Below are 15,806 nucleotides of genomic sequence, written 5' to 3'. Positions count from 1 at the left end.
TTCTAAACTGTACCTACATTAAGTTCTGGGCAGAAAGGCTAAGTTTCCATCTTCCTATCAGCTGATGGATTGAGGCCCTTAATTGGTCAATTGATGATACTTAAGGACCACTTAATAAAATATTCTCATCAGGCAGCAATTATTTCACCAGTGCAGGCAGGTAGGCTATGGATTGAGGATTGGGTTTTTTGAGGTGAAGCCCTCAGTCTGCAGTAAATTGTGTATGATCAAGGGACTGGACAGTGAAGAGTTGGGTGGAAATGGTACCAATGTAAAAAATCTAACCTATAATTGATAGTTGATCCAATTGTTACCTCTAGGATTTTGTGGCTGACAAATTGGATGCCATGTTCAACGCTGATCATAATTTCAAGAATTGTTTGGTTGGTTAAAAAAAAGAGGAAAGGAATCTGTTCCAAGGGTCAGGCTGGAGGGTAAAACATTAATTCAAGAAACAACCAGTATAATTTACAAGTTGATGATTCTGGCTGATAAACTTCCATAACCTATTTGCGAATGCTGCAAAAATTATGTAAATGGTGACACTTCTAATAATATAATTAAGTTAGATTAATGGAAGTTTTAAAATAAAATTCTTTTTAAAAATTAAGAATTAAACTAAAAGCCACAAGAACTTAGCTTAAAATGAGGGTATTGTTTTAAAAAGTGTTCTTTAAACAAATTATGCAGCACAGTTATGAGCATGTTTCCAACATAGGACCTGACTTAATGTGGTAATGAATCAGAAATTCAAACATGGAGGTCAGTATCCCAATTGTTTTTCCACTTGGTTAAACTTTGTACCAAAGAGAAAATTCTGAAAATCTACTCAATACTGTCAAACCCAGGGAAAATATCAAATGGAGTCATGCAGATGTCAATGCTTGGACAATCATTTAAACAAGCACATATTGATGATTATAAAATAATTACACAACATTCGAAAAAAAAGCAAGCGTAAGCATACAGTGAATGGATCAGAATTAGCAGAAGGAGCCTTGGGAAAAAAGAGCTGGGAGTAATCACAGACACACTCCTCTCTTTGCCAAGACAATTTTGCAAAGCTATTAAGAAAAAATGCTTCCATGTATAGCTAGAATAGGAGTCTGCAGAAGGTGTGTTAATACTTCATAATAAAGTAGTGAAACTGCAGTTAAAGTTTCATAATAGTCATTGTATCATACTATAATACTTAGACAAAACTACATAACAATTACATGGAACAAAATTGAACCTCAATATAAAAGGGGACCACTTGGAACTAAGAATTAGAGAAATTTAAGCATTAATGAACGTGGACTAGAAGGAACCTCACTGACATACATAAAATAATAAAGAATTCAAATAAAGTAAATTTATGATTTCAAAAAATCTGAAGAAAGCAGTTCCAGACCATGTAAATATTAATTAAATTTAGATCAGATAAAGAAGAAACAGGAACTGATAATATTAGCAGTAATCTCAGAAACTCAACAGGTCTGGTAGCAGAGTCACTATGGACTTGAAACACTCACTCTGTTTCTTTCTCCACAGACTTGCTCAGATTTCCCATCATTGTTTTTATTTCAGATTTCTAGCATCCACAATATTTTGCTTATAGTTAGGAATAATCTAGTAAGCAAGTTAATCAGAGACAAAAAAAACTGGTCAGATTGTTCAACATATAATTATTTTCCACATTGATTGGTGTATTAATAGACGAGAAAAATAAACAGCTTTGCGCTAAACAGTCTTTTCTCAGCCGTGCATTTCTTAAATTTTTCAAATAAGTAAATGTTTCTAATATACCTAAATGAGATGTCAAAAAGATATGTTGATCACCCTCAATTACACAGAAATTAAGAATATCCTTACTTGAACCATGACTTTAAAATATGAAATCCACTATCCTCTGTCCTAAAATCTCCTGAATATTGCTCTTTTTGTTTCTTGACATTATTATTATCAAAGTAGATTGTTTCCTCCTGCAAACAATTAAGCCATAATACATGGATTGATCATTAAGGTCATCTTAGCCCTCCAACTGAGACAATAACAAATTCCAACTATCTACAGAACAGCTTTCTTTACTAATCCATCATTGTCTGGAATAAATTGATAACAGTGATTTTCACAAGTGAGCCAAATTTTTTTTAGTACAAATTTTCACTCAGACATTTTATAACATTTTATTCAATTATATGCAGATCGTGAACATACCATCATTTTGGGCTGACAGCACACATCTACATATGAACTCAATTAATAATATTCACCCAAGTCAGAAAACTGAAAATTCAAGCTTCACTGTAAATTCAAACATATAACTGAAACAGACAGCACCAAGAGACTGCTGCATTGTCTAGAAATATCATCTTTCAAATAAGTTGTTACTTTAAGGTCCTGCCTGCCTGCTCAGATTAATGCAATGATTTTCCATGACACTATTTGAAAAAGAGTAAGAGCTTTTCTTTGCATCGACCTTCATCCTTCTCTCACAAAATACCACTAAAACCATTTTTCTAGACATTTGTCTCACTACTTTCTGAGTATTCTGTACACAAAAGTGCTTGTCATCTTTATCTACAAAACAAACACCAATAATTAATTAGTCCATTAACTGTAGAGCACTTTGTGACTTCTGAAAGATGACATATTATATAAATGCAAGTTAAGTTACACAATTTCAACTGAATATCCACAGCAGCACAGGAAAATCATTTTTACATGATTTCCCAGGATTTTATGGATCTCTCACTAAGGTCACAGGAGATGAATGGGAGAATCCCTCCGAAAATCAATGGACAATACTTTTAATGTATATATTTAATTTAATACAATGAGAAATTCTATTTCATGATAACTTACTTCAGGGAGCACCTGGATTTCATTCCTTGGCACAGAAAGCTTCTTGAGATTAGTCAAATATCCAATGTCATGTGGAAGTGATTTGAGTTTATTGTGTGCTAAATGTAGTTCACAAAGATGTTGTAGGAGACAAAGTTTGCTTGGAACGCTCTCCAGTTGGTTGTTGTTCACAGTAAGATATTTGAGCTGTGCCAGCCTGCAAAACAACATTCATCATTTGTAATGATACAGTGGTCCCCTTTACAGATCATGTCCTTTTTACCAAAAGAAAATCTTAAACTGGTCTTAATTTACCAGACCGTCCTAAGATTCTGTTATTGGTTAAACACTCGTAAACTGTAGAAACTTGTAAACACTATTAACATAATACTGTTTGTTAAAGTATACTCTATTGCATTTTTATATAATTTCAGGCTCAAAAATTATCCATCACAAGGAATGTGTCTTACACCTAATTTAATAGCACTCAATTTAAACAAAATATTGTTCTGCACATTTCTACATACCCGTATCATATATACATTGTCTGACAATGTTGGTACATTAATCCAAAAAAGTGGGGTCAAAGTTAATGAGTTAATATCCAGAGTTCCTAATTATTATGGACTATTTGGAGTTTCAAGAATTGGCTAAAAACACACTATTTAGACATCCCTGCCTACCATTTGTATATAAACACACATGTGGTACTGAACCATGTAAACCAGAAGCTTCAGATTTAATTTACAGTAGGTGCTGAGTTACTTAATCTAAGCCAGGATTTAGTTCATCACTTGTTTGAGAGTAGCCATGTGAGATGTCAGGTGAGGACAGGAAAAGGCTTGCCTGTAATTCTACTATCATTGTCAAACATTTATCAATGGTCACTTCTGGAAACATACAAGAAGATTGGATGTGGCATTCAATAGACAATAAATGCAGGAGTAGGCCATTCAGCCGTTCGAGCCTACATCACCATTCATTATGATCATGCCTGATCATCCACAATCAGTATCCTGTTCCTGCCTTATCCCCATAACGCTTGATTCCACTATTTTTAAGAGCTCTATCCATCTCTTTCTTGAAAATATCCAGAGACATGGCCTCCACTGCCTTCTGGGGCAGAGCATTCCAGATATCTACCACTCTCTGGGTGAAGAAGTTTCAAATGCAGAACAGTGCTGTATCACATTTAGAATAGATGGAGAGGTGACTGTGGTGACTTGATGTAACAAATAACAATGTAATAGAAGAATTATTTTACCTGCATATCTCTTCAGGCAAGGTTGTCAACTTGTTTTTATTCAGGTTCAAGAAAGTTAGGTTTTCTAAACATTCTGAAATGACAGAAAGTGTGCATTTTGTAAATGAGAGGAGTATTAAACAAAAGAAAATAGCAAATGATACCAAATCATAGAAACAAAAATGATAGCATAAAATACAGCAACATTTTTTAAGGTCTTGCAACACTTGTGAAGAAAAAAGTGTTATCAAATATTTCCAAGAGGATTACGTTTCATCAGAACTCTCTTCACATATGCTATCAGACCTGCTGAATGTTTGCAGATTTTTTGGTTTTAGGTTTCCAACATCTGCAATATTTTCTTTTATCTCAAAAACACATATAAGGTTAATCTCCTCTACTCTGATATCTTCTCCATCTCTAACATGTTACTACATATGAAATTGCAAAGAGAGAGATTTAAAACAGGAGGAATTGATGTCCAGAGAAAGGTTAATTCCAAGCTGTTTCTACAGCCTTACAATATTTAGATCAGAGTATTGCTGATAAAGTTAAAAGCCTGGGAAACAAATTATCCAAACCACGCACTTGATCAAGGAGTACATTGCCCTGAGAGGGAAAATTAACTTTAAAAATGGGTACATATTCAATCTCCAAAACAATATCAATAACTACAGTAGGAAGAAAGCTTAATGAATAAATGAATTTGGAAAATAATTAACTGATATATATTCATCCTGAGTTTCTTTGCATTTTTCTCCTTGTTCTTTTTACCATGCATACATTCCTTCCATCTCTCACACAATACAGAAGTAATTGGACACAAGATTGTGTCATTTTGTATAGTATAAAACCAATGCAGGAAATGTGAAAAAGCATTCCATCAAGTTGCTGAAAATTTTTTACAATTCTAAAAACTGTAGGAATTCAGAAGAGGCTATCATGATACATTCCATATCTTAAAAATAAGCTCCCAACTTTCTCACACTTTTAAGATATTCACTCCTCTATGCTAGTGAAGTGCACTTTTTCCCAGTGTAATGCCGCATCTGATCCTTCTCTACTTGACCCCTCCCTGGTATCATCAAATCCTATCTTCTCTCAGCTTCATACTTCCACCTTACCTTCTTTGCACCGTGCCAAACCTACTTTGTGAAAGCAAGTTGTTTCCCTCCACTTACACTTGGGATAACTTCATCAAATAAAACTCCCAATCCTTGTTAATAATGGGCAATGTTTAGTGGAATAGAAGAAAGGTGTAATGGAACAAAGGTAAAAGTCACGAGATGGGTGAAAAGAAAGGCAAGGGTTTGAGGCTGATGATTAAAGTGGCTAAGAAATTAATTTTGAGAAAAACACAGGAACATTGCAGTACGAGTGTTTCAATCTGGCACAGCATGGACTGGAAGGTGGGGGGGGGGGATCGATTGAGGTTGTTACTATTTAAAACTGTTGGCTACACTTTGGGATAAAAGATTAACTTTTGTTTTGTAAAAGATTTGTGATCCTAATTTCCAGAAAAAAAATCCCAAAGAACTGAGGATGTTAGTAATCAGAAACAAAATCAAAAACTGCTGGAAAAACTCAGCATGTCTGGCAACAGCTGTGAAGTGAAAGCAGAGTTAACGTTTTGGATCCAGTGACCCTTCTTCATGTTCTGAAACATTAACCTGAAGTATTAACAGAACTGTTCTATGGAGAATGGGATCATGGAAATTAATAGTAGACAGTATCTTTCAATGTTCCATACTTTTCTATCCTTAGTCTTGTAAATTTATGAATATATACTGAAATGTTGAGAATATATAAACCAGGTCGTCAATATTAATGAAAGCAAAAGCAGACAGGTCAGTTGTGTGTGCTTATATATTATTTCAGTTTTAGAGCACTTATTTTTCTTTCCTTCTATTTTCATATTTGTCTCATTGCTCAAGACAGTCAACAGAGTATGAAACTGCAACAATAGAAGGAAAAGAATCAATCATGGCTACTTGTGATAAACCAGCTAAACCACTGGGCTCCAATCATTGACCTTTCTTTATTTCTGCAAGTAGAAATATTTCCATCAGTTCAAACCCATAGATTAGAAAGGAAAACATCTTGAAATTACATTTGGCTCTGAAATGAAATGAACAAGAATTGCAATACGATCTAATATTCACCTCACTTGCACACAAATTGAACAACATTCATAGTTAATTACAAATCAGAAGAGAATATTTGGCTTAAATAATTGCAAGTGACAGTGTAATGACAGTGGAAAGTTTTTTCAAAAACTGGAAACCATGTTACCTAATGTATTGTTGATATTACCTGTCTTTTGCTATCTTTCACTGCAAAATGGGAGCATAACTCTTGTAAGGCCACCCAAGCCAGACAAGTAGAAAGAATCCAGATTAAAGATTCACTGGTCCTCCAGATAGGAGGCTCCAAATCAGACTGACAATGTCTGGGTAGAATAAATTTTATTGCAGATCCAAACAGACATGCAATTAAAATAACATTTGGAAAACCATAATCTGCCAGTTGTTAGGCAAGATAATACTCTTGTCTAAACAGAGATATATTATTCTCAATAGTGATGGAAAAAATGATTTGCCTTCAGCCGAAAGGCACAAATGACTCTAATTTTGAGTCTCACATTTTCCTGTAGCCCTGTACAACTTAACTCAGATTTAGAAATAACGGAATAAGGCAAGTGATAATGTTAAATACTTTAATATGTTGAATACTGTCAGTGATAGTGTGCAGTTCAAGGGCTACTATTGAATAATTATTTAATTGCATGGATTTCTGTCTTTTTCATGTGTAGATCAGGTAAAGTATGGAAACCTATTGCACTCCACACATATTTTCACCAGAGGTAAAAGGGGATCAGAGTATGTCTCTGAAAAAGACAAGAGCTTCAATAAAACATTTAAACAAGGCCAGAAATAACCTGCACACAATTATCTGCTTATAGGTGACAGTGACCTTAAGTTTCTAAGAACAGTGAAGAAATTGAAACTTATTGAATGGTCACTGGAAAGTGCTTGGAACAAGTTGCAAGTCATTTCAGCACTTTTTTTTTGTTTTGTCTATCTGTTGACATTTATTTTGTGAATTTGGTGTGTTAATTGTCATTAGTGCTGTGGAACTAACCACTCCCAGCTAATGGTTGGGATAGTGTGCTGCCACCAAACTCCCTTTCTACCTTTTTGAATAAAACTTTAAACAAGTTAGAAGGACTCTAGTGGGCATTGTGACAAACACAAAATGAAATGGTCAATGGAAACCTTGAAAGTTGTGACAGAAGTTTATCAAAATTAAATCAAAATATCATTGCTGTGGGTGATGATGCATCCTATCCCCTGCGGTGCCCAACATTGTACCAGTCGACAGTCCACGCTCCCTCTCAGTGACAACCCCCTCCACATCCTGCTACTGGAACCTATTTGGCCAATCCCAGAAACAGGTCACGGAGGAAGCTGTCCATCTGTCTACTCCTCTCTACACATGGTGCCCATCTACTGGAAGTACGGGGCTGAAGTGCAAATAAAGTTTTTAAAGTAGCCCCTTTAGGAAGCCAAATAGGGACTAAAAACAAAAAGTAATTCCAAATAAATATGGTATTTTTTTACCAGGCCACAAAGCTACATGTGGAGATCTACTTAACCTTTTATTATATAAGACTACCATAAGGAACAGGAGAAAGTGAGGACTGCAGGTGCTGGAGACCAGAATTGAGAGTGTGGTGCTGGAAATGCACAGCTGAGTGTGGTGCTGGAAAAGGTCAGGCAGCATCCAAGGAGCAGGAGTATCGACATTTTGGGCGTAAGCTCTTCATCAGGAATGAGGCCCATAGTTCAAATGCAACAGTGTACAACCCAAGTCTCCAACGGAAAGGACTCCTTTCTAGTGGGCTCTCCATGGCATATTTCTGCTGCTGAAAGGTAGGATGTAAGGCGTAGCCAAGTGATGGACAAATGTGAGGAAATGGCAAGTTTGTAGCTGCAGCAGCTTATTTTAGACAGTTACCATTGGAGTACCATTTTGAAGAACACAGAATGAATTTCACCGACAGAACTCAAATTGTGGAGCATGTGTAGAGTCTCCCACCAACCCTCCTCCTCTAAAAAGAAAGGACCAAGTGTGGAGGCTTGGTGAGGTAAGGCTTTTGTGTTTTTTCCATTTATTCAATCTTTCTTGGTAACTTAAAGCAAACAGGATGGAGGCTAGGGCAGTTGCATGCTCCTCTTGCAGGAGGTGGTAAGGGTCACCATTGGTGTCCCTGCTGACTTCACCTGCAAGGAGTGGACCCAACTCCAGCTCCACATAGACCACATTAGGGAACCTGAGCTGGAGCTGGATGAACTTCGAATCATTTGGGATGCTGAGGGGGTGAAAGAGAAGAGTTATATGGAGGTAGTCACACCTAAGTTACAGGACAAATATAGCTGGGTGACTGTCAGGAGAGGGGAAGGAAAGGGTCAGACAGTGCAGGGAGCCCCTCTGATGGTCTTCCCCTCAATAATAATAAGTTTACCGCTTCAGATAGTGTTGGGGGGAGCCTACCAGGGGAATGCCACAGCGGCCAGGTGTCTAGCACTAAACCTGGCTATGTGGCTCAGTAGGAAAAGTGGGGGGGGAGGGGGGGGGAATAGGAGAGCAATAGTGATAGGAGAGCCAATCGTGAGAGGAACAGGCAGGAGATTCTGTGGTCGCGAGTGAGACTCCGACGTGGTGTGTTGCCTCCCAGTTGCCAGAGTCGGAGATGTCTCAGATCGAGTCCACAGGCTTCTTAAGTGGGAGGGGGAGCAACCAAAAGTAGTGTACACATTGGTATCAATGACATAGGTACGGAAAGGGAGGAGGACTTGAAAGGAGAATATAGGGAGTTAGGTTGGAAGCTGGAAGGCAGGTGAGTAATCCTAGCAGTAAAGCTAGCAATAGAGTGAGTGCAGATGCACACATGGCTATAGCGGTGTAGCGGGGAGGGCTTCAATTATGTGGATCATTGGGATATTTTCTGAGGAAGGTGGGATCTGTACAAGAAGGATGGGTTGCACTTGAACTAGAGGGGCACAAAGATTCTGGGTGGGAGGTTTGGTAGACCCCTTCAGAAGGGTTTTAAATGAGATTGGCCAGGGGGTGGGGAGTGATGGGAACCTGAGCTATGGATCAGACGATGGTGTAGGTTGTGAACAGATAGATACAGTGTGCAGAAAGTCTGTGAGGAGGGATAGGCACTTGATAGCACAATGTGCAGTCAGTGTGATTGGTTGAAGTGTGTCTATTTTAATGCAAAAAGTATCAGGAATAAGGTTGACAAGCTTAAGAGAACGGATCAGTACTTGGAACTATGATGTTGCAGCCTTTGCAGAGACTTGGATATCACAGGGGCAGAAATGGTTGTTGGATGTTCCAGGGTTTAGATGTTTCAAAAGGAATAGCGTGGGGAAGGTAAAAGAGGTGGAGGAGTGACATTGCTTATTAGGGAAGGTAGCTGAAAATGTGTTGCTGGAAAAGCACAGCAGGTCAGGCAGCATCCAAGGAACAGGAGAATCGACGTTTCAGGCATAAGCCCTTCTCCTATTAGGGAAGGTATCATAGTTGCAGAAAGGGAGATCATCGAGGAGGGTTTGTGTACACAGTCAGTATGGGTGGAAGTCAGAAACAGGAAAGGAGCAGTCACTTTATTGGGAGCTTTCTACAGGCCCCCCAATAGCAACAGAGACACGGAAGAGCAGATTGGGAGGCAGAGTTTGGAAATGTGCAGAAGTAGCAGGGTTGTTGTCATGGGTGACTTTAACTTTCTAATATTGATTGGAACCTACTTAGTTCAAATAGTTTGGATGGAGCAGTTTTTGTCAGGTGTATCCAGGAAGGGTTCCTCCCACAATCTGCAGAAAGGCCGACTAGAGTGGAAGCCATACTAGATTTGGTGCTTGGCAATGAATCATGCCACATGTCAGATTTCTTGGTGGGAAAGCATTTCAGTGATCGTGATTGCAGCTCCATGACCTTCAGCATACTCATGGAGAGGGATAGGAGCAGACAGTATGGGAAAGCATTTAATTGGGGGAGGAGGAATTACAATTCTATTAGGCAGGAACTGGGGAGCCAAGATTGGGAACAAATGTTCTCAGGGAAATGCACAACAGAAATGTGGAGGCTGTTTATGAAACACCCGCTGATAGTGCTGGAGAGGTTTGTCCCACTGAGGCAAGGAAGGCATGGTAGGTTGAAAGAACCTTAGGTGACAAGGGATGTGGAACATCTCGTCATCAGGAAAAGTGATTTTAAAGTTAAGGGGGCGAGGATTGGACAAGGATTTAGAGGGTTACAAAATAGCAAGGAAGGAATTGAAGAATGGACTTAGGAGTGCTAGAAGCGGGCATGAAAATGTTTTAGCGGGTCAGATTAAGGAAAACCCTCAGGTATTCTACACTTATGTGAGGAACAAGAGGATGGCCAGAATGAGAATAGGACCAGTCAGGGATAGTGGAAGGAACTTGTGCCTGGAGTCAGAGGAAGTAGGGGAAGTCCTGAATGCATACGTTGCTTCAGTTTCACGACTGAGAAGGACTTTGACGCTTCTGAGGACAGCATGAAACATTGATATGCTGGAACAGGTTGATGTTTGGAAGGATGATATGCTGAAAATTTTTGAAAAATGTAAGGATAGATAAATCCCCGGGCCAGATGGGATATACTCTACTGCACCTTTGGCGATGATCTTTGCGTCCTCACTGTCCACTGGAGTACTGCCAGATGATTGGAGGGTGGGAAATGTTATTCCCTTGTTCATGAAAGTGAATAGGGATAATCCTGGGAGTTATAGACCAGTCAGTCTTATGTCAGTGGTGGGCAAAGTATTGGAGAGGATTCTGAGAGACAGGATTTATAATTACTTAGAAAATCACAGTTTGAGTAGAGATAATCAGCATGGCTTTGCAAGGGGGCAAGTCATGCCTTACACACCTTATTCAATTCTTTGAGGATGTGACAAAACACATTGATGATGGTAGAGCAGTGGATGTGATGTACAATTGATAAGGGTCCCATGGTAGGTCATTCAGAAAATAAGGAGGCATGGGGATACAGGGAAACCAGTCTGTCTGGAGACAGAATTAGCTATCCCATAGAAGACAGAGAGTGGTGATAGAAAGTGTTTAGCCTGGAGCTCGGTGACCAGTGGTGTTCAACAGGGATCGGTTCTGGGACCTCTGCCCTTTGTGATTTTTATAAATGACTTGGATGAGAAAGTGGAAGGGTGGGTTAGTAAGTGTGCTGATGACACGAAGCTTGGTAGAGTTGTGGATAGTGTGGAGGGCTGTTGTAGGTTGCATCGAGACATTGACAAGTGTTGATAAGTGGTAGATGGAATTCAACTTGGAAAAGTGTGAAATCATTCACTTTGGATGGTATAAATTGAATGCAGAATACAGAGTTAAAGGCAAGAGTCTTGGCAGTGTGAAGGAACAGAGGGGTCTCTTAGTCCATGTCTATAGATCCCTCAAAGTTGCCACGCAGGTTGATAAGGTTGTTAGGAAGATGTATGGTGTGTTGGCTTTCATGAACAGGGGGATTGAGATTAAGAGCCGCGAAGTTATGCTGCAGCTCTACAGAGTCCTAGTTACACTACACTTGGAATATTGTGTTCAGTTCTGGTTGTTTCATTATAGGAAAGATGTGGAAGCTTTAAAGAGGGTGCAATGGAGATTTACAAGGATACTGCCTTGACTGGAGGGCATGTCTTATGAAGAAAGGTTGAGGGAGCTCGGGCTTTTCTCATGACAGCGAAGAAGGATGAGAGGTGACTTGATAGAGGTGTACAAGATGTTGAGAGGCATAGAGTAGATAGCCAGACATTTTTCCCAAGGTGGAAATGTCCATCACGAGGGGGCATAATTTTAAGGTAATTGGAGGAAGGTTTACAGGAGATGTCAGAGGCAGGTTATTTACTCAGAGAGTGGTGGGTACATGGAATGCACTGCCTGTAGTGGTAGTAGAGTCAGATACATTCGGGACATTTAAGCAACTGTTGGATAAGCACATGGAAGTTAAAACAACGAAAGGTATGTAGGTTATTCTGATCTTAGAGTAGGATAAAAGGTCAGCACAACATTGAGGGGCCAAAGGGCCTGTATTGTGCTGTATTGTTCTATGTAGATCCTGAGGGATCTGGAATTAATGTTAATGTTAATTCCAAAACTAACAGGAGTCAAATCCTCTGGAAGCTCACCGCATTTCAGAATTACCTCGATTCTCTGTTTGTGTTTGATGTTGTATAACAGTCATGAGGCTTGGAATGGCTAGGGTTGCATACTGAACATTGCCCACTGTTTGAACAGCCAATTGTACAGGCAACTTCCTGAGCCCTCTCCTCCAACAGCTACCTAATATCTCACTGACAGAGGAACCAGTTCCTAAACAACTGGAGAGAGCGCTCCAGTGTGAGGCTCAAACCTTGGTCAGTTCAGATAAAAGACTTGAAATTCCTGGAGGAAGTTCCGAGGACACATCCACTCCACAAACAGGAAATATATGAAGTAATTGAAGCCACACACGATGTCAGCATGTTGCACCATCTTAGAGAAGGTTCATCAGAAAGGTAACACTGCAGAGTCTGAAGATGGAAAATTGCTATCTGGGTGCAGATACAAATCAACATCTGACCTCTCTTCCCAAACCGGAGGTTCAGTGTCTCAGCAGTGACCTAATATTGTTTCATGTCCCAGAAAAACACAATTAGTTTACTCTATGTTTATGACAAACTCTGGGGGAGGGATTAAAGTGACTAGCCAGTACCACAACATGATAACAATCAACTCATTTTTGACCACCTCTCAACTCCTGAAAGGAAACACTTGGAGTAGTCCTGACTAGCATCCTAAGTGAGTTGCCACCTTGGTTTCCAATGCATGCTAATTTGCAGGCCAGGGTTCATAAAAACTAGGAATAGGCCATTTGAGCCTGATGCACCATTCATTTGGCCATAGCAGATCCTCTATTTCAATGCCATATCCCACTTTCTCCCCATAACCCTTCAGGACTTTAAAATATGAAAAAGTCTCTCTCTCTTCCTTGAATATATTCAGTGACTTGGCCTCCATAGTCTTCTGTGGTACAGAATTCTACAGAATTCATTTGAGTGAAGAACCTCTTCCTTGTCTCAGCCCTAAATGGTCTCCCACATATCCTGAGAGTGTGTTCCCTGGTTTTAGACTTCCAGCTAGAAAAAAACATCCTCTTTGCACTGAGTCTGGCCAGCCCAGTTGGAATTTTATACATTTCAATCAGATCCCCTTTCATCCTGCTGAACTTTAGTGAATACTGGACCAGAGCTGAAAATGTGTTGCTGGAAAAGCGCAGCAGGTCAGGCAGCATCCAAGGAGCAGGAGAATCGACGTTTCGGGCATAAGCCCTTCTTCAGGAATGAGGCAAGTACCCTTCCACTGACACCCTCCTTCGACTGACTGAATTGGTCCTCACCCTGAACAACTTCTCTTTCCAATCCTCCCGCTTCCTCCGAACCAAAGAAGTAGCCATGGGCACCCGCATGGGCCCCAGCGATGCCTGCCTCTTCATAGGATATGTGGAACAGTCCATCTTCCGCAGCTACACTGCACCACCCCCACCTTTTCCTCCGCTACATCGATGACTGTATCGGCGCTGCCTCGTGCTCCCACGAAGAGGTTGAACAGTTCATCCACTTTACCAATACCTTCCACCCCGACCTCAAATTCACCTGGACCGTCTCAGACTCCTCCCTCCCCTTCCTAGACCTTTCCATTTCTATCTCGGGCGACCGAATCAACACAGACATTTACTTTAAACCAACCAACTCCCACAGCTACCTAAACTACACCTCCTCCCACCCTGCCCTCTTTAAAAACACCATCCTATATTCCCAATTCCTTCGTCTCCGCCGCATCTGCTCCCAGGTGGACCAGTTCCAATACCGTACAACCCAGATGGCCTCCTTCTTCAAAGACCGCAATTTCCCCCCAGGCGTGATCGACGATGCCCTCCACCGCATCTCCTCCACTTCCTGCTCCTCCGCCCTTGAGCCCCGCCCCTCCAACCACCATCAGGACAGAACCCCACTGGTCCTCACCTACCACCCCACCAACCTCCATGTACAGCGTATCATCCGCCGTCATTTCCGCCACCTCCAAACGGACCCAACCACCAGGGATATATTTCCCTCCCCTCCCCTATATGCGTTCCGAAAAGACCACTCCCTCCGTGACTCCCTCGTCAGGTCCACACCCCCCACCAACCCAACCTCCACTCCTGGCACCTCCCCCTGCAACCGCAAGAAATGCAAAACTTGCGCCCACACCTCCCCCCTTACTTCCCTCCAAGGCCCCAAGGGATCCTTCCATATCAGCCACAATTTCACTGCACCTCCACACACATCATTTATTGCATCCACTGCACCCGATGTGGCCTCCTCTATATTGGGGAGACAGGCCGCCTACTTGCGGAACGTTTCAGAGAACACCTCTGGGACACCCGGACCAACCAACCCAACTACCCCGTGGCTCAACACTTCAACTCCCCCTCCCACTCCACCAAGGACATGCAGGTCCTTGGACTCCTCCATCGCCAGACCATAGCAACATGACAGTTGGAGGAAGAGCCCCTCATCTTCCGCCTAGGAACCCTCCAACCACAGGGGATGAACTCAGATTTCTCCAGTTTCCTCATTTCTCCTCCCCCCACCTTGTCTCAGTCAAATCCCTCGAACTCAGCATCGCCTTCCTAACCTGCAATCTTCTTCCTGACCTCTCCGCCCCCACCCCCACTCCGGCCTATCACCCTCACCTTGACCTCCTTCCACCTATCGCATTTCCAACGCCCCTCCCCCAAGTCCCTCCTCCCTAACTTTTATCTTAGCGTGCTGGACACACTTTCCTCATTCCTGAAGAAGGGCTTATGCCCGAAACGTCAATTCTCCTGCTCCTTGGATGCTGCCTGATCTGCTGCGCTTTTCCAGCAACACATTTTCAGCTCTGATCTCCAGCATCTGCAGTCCTCACTTTCTCCTTGAATACTGGACCAGTCAAACAAACCTCTCCTCACAGAACAGTCCTGCCATCCCCAATAACAGCTGAATGAACCTTTGCTGCACTTCCTTTCTTAGGTAAGGAAAGCAAACCTTAGGTGTGGTCCTGTGTAACTGCAGCAAGACATTCCTACTTCTGAACCCAAACCCTCTTGCAATCAAAGCCAATGTATATTTGCCTTTCTAATTGTTTGCTCTACGCGCCGTCTCCTTTCATGAACTTGTGTGCAAGGAGACCCAGATCCCTTAGTATTATCCACATTTCCTTATATATCACCATTTATCTTTGTCTTTCTGTTTATCACACCAGTACATAATGTCACATTTAGCCACATTGTACTGTGTCTACCGTGCTTGTCTACTCACTCAACAATTAATTTCTGAGCCCATGACCATTTCACAATGCTGATGGCTCCAATATTTTAACAACTTAACAATTTCTATCCAAACTCTCCTGGCTTGGAAGCTTCATAAACTAAAACACTTCAGCTAAAGTAACTGGTTTCCCTTGAACTAAAAGCTTGATTCTCTCTTCTGAACTGAGACCTTGAGCTTTCTGTTCTGAAGTCAAAACTAAAACTAATAGCTGAGATGAATCTTTCATAAACTCAATGATGTAAACATTAATCCATTAATACCACATGGGGTTTTGCCAGGAATTTGGCAGAAGTCACAAGCCTT

The 15,806-nt window shown here is 41.0% G+C and overlaps 1 protein-coding gene across 3 annotated transcripts in view; it reads right to left on the bottom strand.

Annotated features, from left to right (window-relative positions):
- The window catches only part of lrrc69 (leucine rich repeat containing 69), an 81,125-nt gene that overhangs the window by 53,011 nt on the left and 12,308 nt on the right, over positions 1 to 15,806 (bottom strand). For all 3 annotated transcript variants that reach the window (XM_043688095.2, XM_043688096.2, XM_043688098.2), the window contains exons 3-4: positions 4,091 to 4,163; positions 2,848 to 3,043 (exon numbers count right to left, since the gene is read on the bottom strand). In XM_043688095.2, the coding sequence (XP_043544030.2) occupies positions 2,848 to 3,043; positions 4,091 to 4,163 (269 nt within the window). The remainder of the gene's footprint in view (positions 1 to 2,847; positions 3,044 to 4,090; positions 4,164 to 15,806) is intronic.

Source organism: Chiloscyllium plagiosum, unplaced genomic scaffold (genome assembly GCF_037043375.1).
Source record: "Chiloscyllium plagiosum isolate Xiang-an unplaced genomic scaffold, Cpla_swu_hap1 HiC_scaffold_4, whole genome shotgun sequence".
Taxonomy (NCBI): Eukaryota; Metazoa; Chordata; class Chondrichthyes; order Orectolobiformes; family Hemiscylliidae; genus Chiloscyllium; species Chiloscyllium plagiosum.
The sequence above is the reverse complement of the archived record's forward strand: the minus strand, read 5'-3'. Positions and strand labels throughout refer to the sequence as shown.